At 39.8% G+C, this 14,495-nt stretch overlaps 1 protein-coding gene across 1 annotated transcript in view; it reads right to left on the reverse strand.

Moving 5' to 3' along the window:
- Window positions 1-413: 413 nt before the first annotated feature.
- LOC105570660 overlaps window positions 414-14,495 on the reverse strand; it is a 16,748-nt gene continuing 2,666 nt past the window's right edge. The window contains exon 2 of the mRNA XM_012028051.1: window positions 414-890. Within this exon, the coding sequence (XP_011883441.1) occupies window positions 479-890 (412 nt within the window). The 3' untranslated portion in view covers window positions 414-478. The remainder of the gene's footprint in view (window positions 891-14,495) is intronic.

The raw sequence follows: 14,495 nt of genomic DNA on the forward strand, positions 1-14,495 counted from the left end.
CTGAACAAGGTTGTAAAGTCCGGTAATATAATAATTAAAAATTAATATATAATAAATTAATATATAAAAAATATAAAATAATAATTAAGAAGATTAAAAATAATAGATTGGTGAAAACTGATAATATCCTCAAAAGAGTGCTCGACGCTTCTTCTTAGGAGGAGTGCCTTTGGTCCGTTCGTCCTGGTGTTCGGGGATATCGTACACTGAGAAAAATAACCAATTAAATATAATCGGATAATCCAATTACATAATAACAAACGGATATATCCAATTAAATTGTATACCCGATGAAAAATATGATCGGCTTTCCAATCAAATTTCACCGGTAACTGTATTTCATCGGATAAATTTTATCGGATGTATCCATAATTTAATCGGAACACGTAATCGGAAAAATTAACCATCGGAAACGCTATTTAATTGGTTTATCCGATGGAAATTTTTCTCAGTGTACTGGTGTAACGGGTAGTGGAGACTATGGCGAGATACACGTCAGGCTGGGTGTATTTATAGTCTGCGGGCAGGCGGTTAACAGCTTCTCTGGAGTGGTCTGTGTTGATGTACTCTTCATAATCCTTTTAGGCGCGGAGTCCGGTTGAATCCCTTTTTCCAGGATACGTACCCCTTTACCTATCCTGGGATCCCTAGCGCTTTTCTCAAACTCTATCTTGATTAAACGCCAAGAAGAGTATGATACCCCAGAGTTTCCCGACGCCCTCGTCGCAGGCACAAATGTAGATGTAGAAGGTAGAGACTGATCTTCTGGGATGTTTTCGGCATTGGTCGTGGTTGAGGCAGGTCGTGCCAGCGGTGGTGTTGTGGTATGGTTTACATCCTGCCGCTGATGATGTGGCAGGGCCTGGTGACGCGGGGGATCCTGGGGATTCCTGTAACAGAAATTAGAAGTGTCGTAAAACTCACTCCGTAGAAACACGGAGGCTCAGAAGCTCGCTCTGTGCTGCAGAAATTCTCTGTAGGGGCTCTCAGAAAATGATCACGCTGAAGATGGTTGAAAATGTATTCGAAACGTACGACAATGTATTCCAATCAAGCGTGAAACTTTAACACGCATCGAGCGTACATCCCAAGTAGAACAAGTTAATTACAAAAACGTCAATGTGACATTAAAATGATGAATTTCACGTTATAAAATGATGGACATCAAGATTTACTTTGCAATGACTGATTTATGACACGCTGTTTCATGATATTCGTGATGTGTACAATAATATATTATTACAGATTACACTATCAGTCATATATTACGTTTATCTTATATTACTTCAATTTATTTTTAATGCATAATATTTAATTAACTTTGCTTTGTAAAACAAGATCATTTTTACCATTTTACCATTTTGATATCTCAATGATGTCACAAATAGGTGCTCTCGGTGGGCTATTTTGACGTCAACATGATGCATAAAAAATGATGTAAAAAATTATGTCATCTTGATGTTTTCGTGACTAATATGTTCTACTTGGGATGCGTTCCAAAATGTGTAAGGGCCAGTTTCGCAAAGGTCGGTTAACTGCTAACTGACGGTTAATTGATTCTCTGTCTCTTCTTAGAGAAAAAGATAGAAAAAGATAGGGAGTTGATTGAACTCTAGTTAAGTGTGTTGATATGTGCACAAATTCATGTGGGAAGGCATCAATGATTCCTATGCGTATACGAGAAACTCTAATTCACTATTAGTTGCTTTAGTTACGCTTTACACAGGTTAGCTGCGTGTGAAAGCACGCTGACGGATAGAAACTGCCGCCTACGTATTGAGACACGAATTGCGTGTTCAGAAAATACCGCTGATTATTTCTTGTAGCAATTTAACCGGAAGAATATTTTCACTTGTTTGTAAATGTGCCGTATGCCTCTTTCTAATTATTCGCGTTCGCATGCCGACCGCGTCGATATCGACGTAGGCGACGTTCGTAATCGTTGAGCGGGCGCCAATGAGTCCGAGGCCTAGCCTTTTCAAACGTACATTGCTTCAACGCGAAGTGAGCCGCGAGAACAGAATGGAGCTCGGCCAGCTTCAGTGCGATGCCGGCGGTCACGTCGAAAAGACGAAATCGTTCGTTCCTCTCGTTTGGATAACGGGCGATCGTCCAACTCGCGTTAAGATTCCGTTCGAAGGGTGGAGAGCAAGCGTCGTCACTAGAAGCACGAGTCATCTGAGTAGCTACCCCCTACCAGTAGCAATCTTCTAGCGATATTCATAGAAACTGGAAATTTTGATTTTACGTTTTTCGTTAACGCGGAATATTCAAATCGCGACGCTCGATCGCTCGGCGACTTGGTGTGAAGTGATTGACTGCTGGCGTCTGCAGTCTATTGTGCGCGCGAAGGACGGACCGTTATTATCGAATTTCGCGAACGCTCGGCACATGAAACGCGTGTAGGCGTAGTGAGAGGGAAAATTCAGTTGCGCGTGGCTGCTAGGGTTACGTTTGAGGAGACACTAGAAAGCACCAGTCCATCTTCGTCACTCACTACGTGTCGAACAAAGATGGAAGACGCTTTTCAGCGCTAAGAACGCGCTTCCTATACGTACCTTAAGAGTGCCCGATGTGTACCGTGCACGCGGCTGCCAGGCGTACGTTTGCATGTGCGAGCATCCGCGCGCGCGTCTATTATGTGACGTAATAAAGTAATCTCGCAGCGAGGTATTATGCGGGGTCTACAATGCGAGTCGCAGAGTCGTAGTCGTAAGAATAATCGACTGCGATTGATCACACACACAATTCCGTTAGACACACAAGAATCGACCAATTACAGTCGATTATTCTTACGACTGCGACTCTGCGACTATCATCGTAGATCCCGCATTACGCGCATTGATGTCTCCAAGTCCCAGTCTACAATAGATGATTTAAGCTCTAAGCTTTAAGAAATGGACCAATCACGGTCAAGTATGAGTAGAATACGCAGCTGTGATTAGTCAATTTCTTAAGGCTTAGAGTTTAAATCTCTATTGTAGACTGGGACTAATGTGGGGTCTACAATGCGAGTCGCAGAATCGTAGTCGTAAGAATAATTGACTGTGATCGGTCAATTCCATTAGATACATAAGAATTGACCAATTATAGTCGATTGTTCTTACGACTACGACTCTGCGACTCGCATTGTAGACCCCGCATAACGCTTCGCCAATTTACGTGTCGCCGAGCAAAGGTACCTCGTCGCTATTGTTCGCGGGATTAAAAGTCAGTACCTCGAGACCCGTCGTGTGAGATGCGCGCGACGGATTTTACGAACGCAACGTTGCTTCCTCGCGACTTTCGTACATAGCCGTTCGACTCGGATCGCTTTTCTTTTTCTTATTATTGACATGGCCAAAGTGAGTGCGTTTGCGTGACCAACGAAAGCTCCGAGTCGTTCAATCGGCAATTCGTAGCGCGTGGCAAGTAATGTAGTGGTGCATCGGGGAAGAAATTGAACACGCCTCGAGATAAAAGATGCGTACCACAGCGTCGCCGAGAACTGTCAAGCAGTTCCGCAGGAATATTAGTCACGATGTCCCCCTAAACTACAGGAATCGATTGGTACGTAATATCACAGCTTACATGTACATATATTATGTATATTATTCGAGACAGGCGAATTTTAACCGTTTTCCCCATTGTGCCTATCTCTTTGACTCAACGTTGAATTCACTATACAAAATTTCCTTTTTTGAAAAAGGGAAAAACTAGGTCAAGTATTTTATTCATTACTCTGATTTACAATCAAACTTATTACTCATTCGTATGCAACGTTAATGTTGTATCTAAAATATGAGAGGGGGGATCACTAATCCCCAATATATTGGCGCAATATTGGAAAATAATGTAAATCTAGTATTTTCAATATTGGCCCAACGTCGTAAGATGGACGCTTTTTCTTATTTAGCCAATGTGTCTGTTTAACAATATTGGGCTAATATTGCGTCAATATTAGGCCAATATTGTTATTGCATTGTTAGATATTGGCCAATGCACTTGCAATATAAATCTAATATTATATAATTATTATTGTGCAATATTTACATTTGTTTCATGGCCAATGTTGGCTTTACGTTGGACAATATCGACCAATGCATTTCTGATATAACCAACATTGGACCAATATTTAGCCAATGTTTAGCCGATGCACTGTGCTACCAGGGATTTTAATTATCATTTGAAAGCGATAACATTCGGAAGCGAGGCACACTTGTTAAATCCTAAAGCAAATCCGAATTCTTCTTCCGAAATCTCGTTTCTCACGCGGTGTGATTCAGAGATAAACTTTTAAGAATCTCAAAAAGTGCGTTCGCAAAACGCGCGTTGCGAACGCGCGCGAGAGAGAGAACCGGTTCTCTTCCTCGTAAGCTTTTCAGCATGCAGTTCCCTTTCACCTTCACAGGAGACTTATTGGCGTCGCTCGTGCGTGAGATAGAACATTTTTATTCTTGTACCACCCGACACGCGTCTGAACTCGCACGGCAATCGTGCGACTCTTACATTAGACCTGTATTTTTTGGATCCTTCTTTACTCATATCTCTGATAATTCTCATTCATTATTTAGTATTTTAGTAGTTTTGTGTCACATGAAACAATTGTTTTTCTTTCGAGAAGTAACTGTCAATCACATAAGAATAGCAGTTTTTTTAGAATGTTATTAATTATAAAATTTATCCTAATATTTATGAAATCTGTGGACTTTACTATGAATAGAATAGGCACGCGAGAGGAGTATCACGTGTAGGTCTGGATTTAGTAGAAAGAACAGTCGCCCAGCGAGTAGGTATCTCTATAGTCTGCAGGTTCGAGTCCTGGTCTAGTCCCCGCATATTATTTTTCTCGCCTAAAAGTTATTACGCGCCACTGGTTATGGCCTGTTTCCTCGAAGAAACACCCTAATGTACATATTATTATAATACGACCCACGCTATTGAACGGATAGGCCAGGCTAAGACGGCGATTTTTTTATAATTAATAACTCGTTAACTATTGCGAAGATTGGAAAATGGTAGAGAACTTTTTGACCCATTGTCGGTTCTATCTACACAAAAATAAGTCCCATTACCAGAATATATCTCAGAATTCGTTGAAATGGCATTTCTAAACATTTCCCATAGAAAACTACTCAAAATGGTCAAATAAGCCAAGCCTGGGTGTAATAAAAAGAAGTTAACTTCTGTACTTTCATAATATCAACTTATTGAAACTTGCTAGGGTGTAGAAATCACTCCGGGTGATCGTTAGATCAATTAATGAAGGTAATAGTTCTTTGTATTAGAAGACTTCATTAATACCAATGTAAATAAAGGATAGGCCGACTTATCGAGTTTTGCCTTATGAATCGCTCGCGATTAATAATAATCTGATTTAGACGTGTATAAATGGTAAACAGACGTTCGGGAAAATCCCAGGCGAGACGACCGCGATAACTCGCACCCATTCCGTTGCACAGTGTCAGTATTTATTTCCGGTTTCGCAGACGCTTTTTGGCACCTTCGAATTAAGCCACCGTAAAAAAAAACAGTACCGCCGGATATTTTTCCATGCGCTCATCTACGATTGTTGTTGACCGATGACGAAGCTCAACTACCTTTTTTACGACTTAATTATCCAATCCTGCAATTGCAATTGCCTATAAATGCGCGGAGACCGTGCGTTGCTATGTCAAGTCATAGTCAATATTTACAAGACAAACTCATATCGCTACGATGTAAGAATTATGCGAGTCATCTGGTTATATGTGCACAAAAAGTAATACGACAGCTCGCTAAATTATATTATTTTATAACTCGATGAATCTTGTGTGGGAAAGCTCGACTTGAATTGATACAAATATTTTCACATACATTAAATATATATGCAATTTCAAATTAAAGATATTAAAGATATACTTTTGCGGTTAGGTAATAATTCTACTTAGAACAACTCTTTTTGTGATTTGAACGAGATCTAGATTATATATAATTCATGAAAAATAGCTCAATATTTTAAAATTAATGTCAAGGCTGAAAGTTAGATCGTATAGATTGTATCAATGATTGTAGCAAATGCGACTGACCGAACAGTCGTGCGATAACGATCTGGAACAATCTGGGGCTGTGTGTGTATATGAGAGAGACGGAGAGGGGGGGGGAGATAAGCGTTTGCATACCATAATTGAATAAAATCATGAATTAGAATTACACACACGATTGCGATATTTCCTTAGAATATTTAATGCAGCGACCTATACTGATCGACATGTGAATGACGTTCGTATTTTCAAAAATCACCGACGGCGACTTATTATTAACGCCAATCAATCTGCTCTTTTCCGCAATGACTTGCCCGCGCTACAGATTGTCGCGATAACGACTAGAAGTCGAATGAGTTCCGTACACTATCAATAAATTTACGTTTTATACCACGGGATTTTTAACGTACACGATATCGGTTTTCTTATTCTATTTGCCTCAATCAGGTTTAAATTCGGAAAGTATGATTTTTAAGATTTTCCGTTCTAATATCTTTTACATTAAGTAAGGACATTCTTTGATGGAAATTTTTCGAAACATCTTTGTACAAAGCACTAGTTGAATTTTTTAAAATTACGATATCCATCTTAACATCGTTGGCAGAATATGGAGTACTTTCGCAGGTGCCGTTTTTATCTGGCTCACTTTGTGTGTTCAACATTCGCAGTGTTTATGAAACGATTGACTCATGAAATGCAGACGTTATCGTGCGCGATAGCAAACAGAACCGTTGCGCGAGTCGCAATTTTTTTTATCTTCTCTGCATCACCGCAGCGGTATCCATTATGCAGATTTGCCCGGCGTCGGAGATTTTTCAAAATCGGCAGATGCAGCCACCGGCGATGCGTCATTAACGCGCATTTAACGTTGCAAACATGCCACCCACGCCTGGCGGCGGCGTCAGCCTTGGCCGACATTTTCATCGTTATTACTTTTCCGTTTCTTTTTTTTTTACGTGAAACTAATAAAGATCGCGCCCGCGGCGCGTTGAATTATTTATGAGATTCGGGATGGAAACGACGGCTAAACGCTAATGACAATTTTTCCTCCGGGGGCTCCTTGCGAGGATTATAAGATTATGCGAAACGCGTGCACGAGATTGTTGCGCGACTTTTAGCACCAAAGAGAATGGCGGATTACAGTTGTGATTGACGAATGATTTCATTCACATAGACGCGTTAGACTTCATAAATCTTATTTAAGAGGCCCGTTTAAAATAATTTGTGATGGCGATCGAATAAGTTTTCGTACACCGAGACAACAGATTTCTTTACGAAATTATCTCGTAAACTATTCTTGAATTTTTATTATCAACAATAATCAAGCCTTTTAGTCGAATTAACCGGCCGGTTGATGTCAACTGGAAAGCTTGATTATTGTTATTTATTACTGGCAACTCAAAGAGATTTCTATGTTTTTATAATTAACGATAACAAGAAGAAGAGATATGCGGTAGAAATATTAGATATCAAACACGTCGAATTGTAGGATAATTTTGTGAAAATAGTTCGAAAAATCAGTAATTGAATGACGAACGTGCAGACTCACATATTTCTCATTATGCACATGTACAATATTTCTATCTTACGCGTACATCTGAAATTCCAAAACCTACATTATAATGCTTTTCAATATGTTAGTATTATGACATTATTAATCAGTGTCAAACGTCTTCTCTCATAAATCTCGCATTAATGAAAGGAGTGAAATTATCTTGGTAGCTTGTAAACACCAGCTGATATAATTGATGATAAGTGGCCTGGCGCGTACCATCGATGATAAATCAATGGAAGGAAAGCCGATTAGTAATCCGACCTTCGACCTAATCTGCGATTTATGTTCTATCTTCGGCATTAAAGCTACGAGATCCTGACCTTGTGGCGTCGATACACCTAACTATTAATGCGTAAATCGTGTAACGAGACGATGCCGAGATTATACGTGACAAATGTCTCGAACGAGAAATGTGTCTCAAAAAGAGAGAGGGGGTAGAGAGAGAGAGAGAGAGAAAAAGAGAGAGAGACAAAGAAATGGAAAAGATCTTTCGTCTTGATATGAGGCTCGATCGCCCGATCGCCAGTAACGATTACTGTCGGCGAACAATGGCGTTCCTTCGATCATCGTCAACATAACTGCGCGGCGATTTTGACGCGAAGCCTGAAATTATACTAATGAGAGACGTGAGACTTAAAAGGTTGCACTGAGCGTTAATGCAGCGCTGATTGAACGTTGTAACGCAACATGCGATCAGATAAACCTCTATCTAAGCTTCCATTTAGCGCGAGCATTCGTTGTAATGAAGCCGATTTTTCCCAGCGATACGATCGACGTTTGCTTTGATAATTAATATTTGCTTAAGCCGCTTATGATCACTGGGGATGCGGGATAAAGGGGCAATGGAAAGAATTTGTAAATCAATCAATATTTAGATACCAAATATTATGGATTTAGATGTTACAGATTAAATCGATTACAGTAATTTTGACAATTGTGTTGGATTATGCAACGATACGTGGATATTTTTCTTGAAATACATGGGATATTGATCGAAAACTAAAGGATTGTATGTTAAACAAACTATTAAATGCAGCGCGATATTGAGCTATAATGTCAGGCATTTCTCGATTACGAAATCGCGGTTTGTTATGATCATTAATGGTGGCTAAATCGAGCTGCTACAAGCAGAACGATAAAATGAGCCTCTGATTGTCTTCATATTATAATGGAATTATAATTTAGCAGCCAGTGTGGCAGCATTCCTTCGTGAGAATAAGTACGGGACGACGAGAGTGCGAGTTTCCATGTGTTTCTATGTGTTCAATCGATCCGCGCGGGATTTAAGCGGGGAAAATTACGGGAGAGATAAGTAATAGCGCCGCTAATAGCGACAAATTGCTGCGTCTTAGGCGTGAAAAAATGTGGGAATAATTATTTTAAATGGCTGGAATGCGTTTTCCGAAGAGCCGCGATAGTTTATGCAAATCGCGCTCGGGAATACCGGTTCTTGAGGTGTTAGGGCTGTGCACAATGACTGCCATATCGGCGACAGTGAAAGTGGCTGCATAACATACAACTACGAACAATCCGCGCGCAATTGTAATTATCGCCGTAATTACCGACGATTAGGATTAATTAACTACGCTTCATCGATTTGCAATCTCGTCGATCCCGAATTTCCCAATCGAATATAGCCGGCAATAACGCTAGAGCGTAGTAGAGAATTTCTCGACTCGCAATCAGTTTGGTCCGCGCTATCGACACAAAAAGTAAGTCCCAAACATTCACTGTAAAATAGTTACTGATCATTTTCATCGATCTGACTTCTTTTTGCTCTTGCCTATCAAATTTGAGTCAATTTAACATTGCGATGTCGTTCAAGACAATTCGAAAGTTTGCTACACAAGACATAAAAGAAATTGACTATCAAGATATTTGTCAAGATATATAATATAAATGTAAAATCTCTTTTTCTTCGTTATTTTTTGACGTATTTCAATAGAAATAAAAATCGCGCGGTTTTTGGCCTACGTTAAAAAATATTTTAATATCGAATTAGATGGTGTAGCAGTCGCGTGAACGGGGACTTTCGAATACGATTGAACATTTTTGCGGTGCGCCGTTGGAGAGTTAACTCGCGCTAACTCGCAATTCCGCGTGTTCCGAGGACAGACGGGCATCGAGAGAAAGGATAGATATACGCGCAGCAGCGAGAAGGCCCGCGCCAATCGTTGAATGAAATTTAAGTGGGTCGCGCATGAATGAAATCGTGCTCGCCCGTTTCGTTTCATTCGCGTGTATACTACATGCTCGCACGCTCACTCTCGCTAGCCGCTCTCGCGTAGGCGACCGGACATGATTTAAAGCGATCGCGATCGGCCGCTTACACATCGATCCACGTCGATTCGTATTTTTCGCCGGGCTACATGGCGACTCCTGTTTCCGTTTTCTTTTGTTGGAGTGACGGGAAGAGAGAATGAAAAGAAAACTGGGGGGCCTAACGAAGCGAGTACGAAAGCAGTCTTAAGGGGATGCTGGAGTGATTCTGCACCTTTGCACCTTTCTAACCTAGAAACTATCAGTTCGCGGAAACACTTGTGTAATATACAAATTAAATGACTTACGTGTACAGATCGAAAGCAGCTTTCTATTCCGGCTAAATGAAAGAACAATATGGCATCACTGAAACTAAGTTTGTAAGTCTCATAAGAAATAATAGTGAGCAACACACACATACAGTACATGTGGTATGTGTGTTGCTCACTATTAATTTTTATTAGACTTACAAACTTAGTTTCAGTGATGCCATATTGTTCTTTCATTTAGCCGGAATAGCAAGCTGCTTTCGATCTGTACACGTGAGCCATTTAATTTGTATATTACACAAATGTTTCCACGAAACAGTTTTAAGTGCAAAAGGTGCGAAAGTGCAGAATCACTCCAGCATCTCCTTAAGTTCGTCTACTTCGAACTTACCGTAAATTTCACAGATAGGTCACAAAACCAGACTTGGTCACGCAGCGATCACGTAGCGGCAGTCGCATATAAATGACGAGAAGAAGAGCGTCACTTATATGCGATTATCCAATCAGGTAGTACTAGAAGGAGACAAGGATTCACCCAACGCACCTCTCTCTCGGCAACAGCCAGAACTATATGTAGATCACTCATTCCAGTATGTATAGAGTTCACTGCGTAGCGGCAACAGAGTCGATGTATCTCGAGTGGCCGAAGAAATATGCTCGCTATGTCCTGTAAAGCAAGACGAAATCTATCAATCACGAGCAATTAATGTTCTGTGACATGGCTGAGACGCATACCCTAATTTGGTACTTTTTAATAAACAACGTCAGTGTTTTCTTGGCCATACCTGGCATTTTTAATGATACGGAAAATTTATTGCGAAAACTATTACCTCAGCCAGGGTTTGAACCTGGACCTCCCTACGCTCTAGACGAGCGTCTCACCAATTCGACCACTGAGGCACTTTTTAATTAAGCTGTTACGCCCGGGTCGTCCGCGTCACTTTCGGGAGGTCTCACACGCGGCGAAATTAAACGAGACAGATTTCGAAATGGGACAAAGAACGTTTGTTCGAGTCCGATACAAGAGAGTGAGAGACGACAACTCTATTGCCAGGGTTAGGGAATACTGCTCGATTCCTCTCGATTCGCAGCCCATTCAATTCGGAAACTCACGGTTGTAGCAGCGCGGGCGCAATAACACAATCTTACATTTTGAATGATAGACTCTGAGATTATGATAAAATAAGTGACAATTTATACATCAGCGCGTGAATAAATTGTTTTGTTTCAATTTTATTTTCAACGCTTCGTATTTGCCTTTTGAAAAATTGAACGTGTAATTTGGGATATTTATGTAAATTGTGAGATTCCTAATAAGATTATTGAATGCAACTACAAGATTTCCCATAATGATCAATCTTCGGAGGTAATTTATTTATTTGCGTATTTAAAGTTAATTGGAAGATTGATAAGTCTGAATTATCTGAGAAATTAAATCTCACGGCACTTGCCTGATAATATTCAAATGATGTCAGTGCATACGCAGGTGCATGTAAACACGTGCGGGTTGTGCGTGACACATTGCGATGTTCTTCACGTCTCGTGTTACCATTCTTCTTATTTTTCGTACGTGAAATTTACAACTCGGTCGATTTAATAAATTCGATTGCAATCGTGTTTCGAAGCGAGATCCTGTTTCCGAAAGATTTCAATTCTCATTAACGTTCGTGTTGGCATTAATTAATTCACGATCGATAGCGTTTCTTTTCCGCCCGACGTATCTGGTATTCGACATGTTGTCATATAATATAAGTAGCCGACTTCGATTCATAATTAGAGCCAATCGTCGACGTTTCGCTTTATCGGATGTAGTATCGTTGCTACCGTTTCGCTCTTTATTTCAAATGACGATCTCTTAACATAAAAATACTATAAAATCAATGTGCAATTTTTTAATTGAACAGTTCAATCTGATCTCTCGTCCAACACACATCTTTTAATACTTTTACCCATAGACATAGTAAAAATAGTCTGAGCGTCCCATTGAATAAGCTGAAGCTTGTGAAGAGAGAGAGAGAAAAGATTTAAGAAGACTTTCTTTGTCTTACACCATCGTAAAAGAAAAGAATCGTGCCTGCTCAGTACTACACAGGCGTGATTCTCCCTTCTCATTGTGTTTATCACAGTAATATTACAGTAATATTTCCCATATATATTTTATTGTAATATTAAATTGAAAATGTAATTTTCAATGTAATATTACTGTGATATTACTGTAATTTTACGTGCTTTGTGAACTGTATTAGCCGTTTTCTATATGTTGTTGAGTTTTATTGAGAGTCCTACTTCAACTTTAATCTTAGTAATTAAAATTTAAGTAACAACGATTTTCGCTTCGAAATACTTTCCCCGATTGAACAGAATTAATCGTCAATTTAATCGATACCAATAAGTTCGCAGCATGATAAGCAAAACTTAGTAACAGTTACGGAACAAAGTAATCTGAAATATTCGGTATAGAATTTTCTATTTCGTATACGGGACAACGAACCCTCGACGTTTGTTGTTTTTCTTCCTGCGCGGTATCGTGCGACGTACGCGGGCCTTTGTTTGCGCGAAGGTCGCCGCGGTATCACTCGCTCGCCGAACGTCGAGCCGGCAGGCAGCGGTGAGAGTCGCGCTCCGTGCATCGTATTACTTTCGCGTTATCGGTTTCCAAGATCGCGATGAATGTGGAGATAAAACGCTATTGATTTGTACACGTTTATTAGTAATAAGTAACCGACTGATTAAGTTTCTCTAACTTGTAATGAAAAATGATTTGCACGTTCAAGCGACGGCTTTTATCAACGTAGATTTCACGAGACTAACTCGTCTAAAATATGAATAAACCTGGTACTTTGTCGCGATTACATCTCGTTCACGTAACGCGCTTTTAATTATCTGTCGATTTCGCGTAAACTGTTTCATTTTCGGGAAAAGAGAGCTTTGGTGTTTGATCTGTAATTTCGCTCTGTCGTTCTTCGCAACTCGAACGGACAGGGAGTACAGAAAATTGTTTATTGCGCGTCATTACATTATGTAAATGAAATCGAATATCTCGATTAACGGTTGAAATTAATAACAAGTATTTATCGCTGGAGGTTTTGCTCACATAATTCATGTCGAGAATTAGATTGAATGATAAAGATAGTAAAATATCATTTCTTTGTGGATTGTAACTACATTTTTACCACAGATTATGCTTGGATTCCAATGCTCGCGTTGCGTTTTATCTCCAATTTAAAAGCGATTTATTCATTATTCTACTTCTTTCATCAAAACTGCAAGATATTAGTTCAATTAATTTCGATATTTGTTAATAGTATTTCGTGCGTTTCGCGGTATTTCACGTCGCGTAAGGGAGTGCTCGAAATTTCGCGCGATCGATGATTTTCGCGAGTGAGTGTTGCGTTAGTGCAACGAGAGTGAGTGGAACGTGGTCGAATTGGTGAGACGCCTAGATGGAAGTCCAGGTTCAAACCCTGGCTGAGGTAATATTTTTCGCAATAAATTTTCTATAATTACAAATCGTTTATCGTTTTGAACGTGCGAATTTGCTGACGATAATAACTTCACCCGTAAAAAAAACGTGCGTTATGTCCGAAAAGAAACCGGCGCGCAGGACAAAGGTGGAAATAAACGGTACATGAATTCACATTTTAACAAATTACAAGAGTATAAGGCTACCTACATCTTGCCTTAGATTAGCCGTTTTCTATATGTTGTTTAAATTTTCTGTGCTATTAAAAATACCAGATACGGTCAAGAAAACACTGAAGTTGAAAATTGTATTCAGCTATGAATGTTATAAGAATGAGGAAAGTGTTGACGGTTATTGTAGTTGCCAGTGCCAATACCAAATAGAACGGTGTGAATCACGAATTTTATTTCGAGAGTCAAAGCGGTACTAAAATAGACGCCATCTATTTCACGACGAAAGAAGGCGTATCGTCTATTTAAAGGGCTGGACTTGGACTGGGGGTCTTGCATCTCTCTTTCTCTTTCCGTTCTGTCCGACTATGTGTAAATAATTATAGACACTCTCAAGAGATGCAACTTGGCTTTTGCCTCTTGATTCTTATAGACTTTAATATATAAATTTAATACAATAATATTATAATTGTTATTATCACATATATAGAGAAATGCATTAAGAAAGATTTAATTGAATGAATTTACACGCGCGAATAATTTATATAGGTATGCGATTGCACGTACGAATACTTATTAGTTTCAACTATGCAAGAAGATGTAATACATCTCTTTCACCTCCGTTTCTCTCTTTTCTCTCTCTTGATTTCCTGTATACATGTACACATGTGTACACTCTCTCGTTCCCTCGCTCTCTCCCCCTCTCGTTCACGGTATTACGTAAAGTTTCTTGAGAGGCACGTGGGCCGCGTCGGTTCGGACGTCATGCCAGGGTTT

The sequence above is a fragment of the Vollenhovia emeryi genome, unplaced genomic scaffold (assembly GCF_000949405.1).
Source record: "Vollenhovia emeryi isolate VEMERY1.0 unplaced genomic scaffold, V.emery_V1.0 DF939120.1, whole genome shotgun sequence".
NCBI classification, from domain to species: Eukaryota; Metazoa; Arthropoda; class Insecta; order Hymenoptera; family Formicidae; genus Vollenhovia; species Vollenhovia emeryi.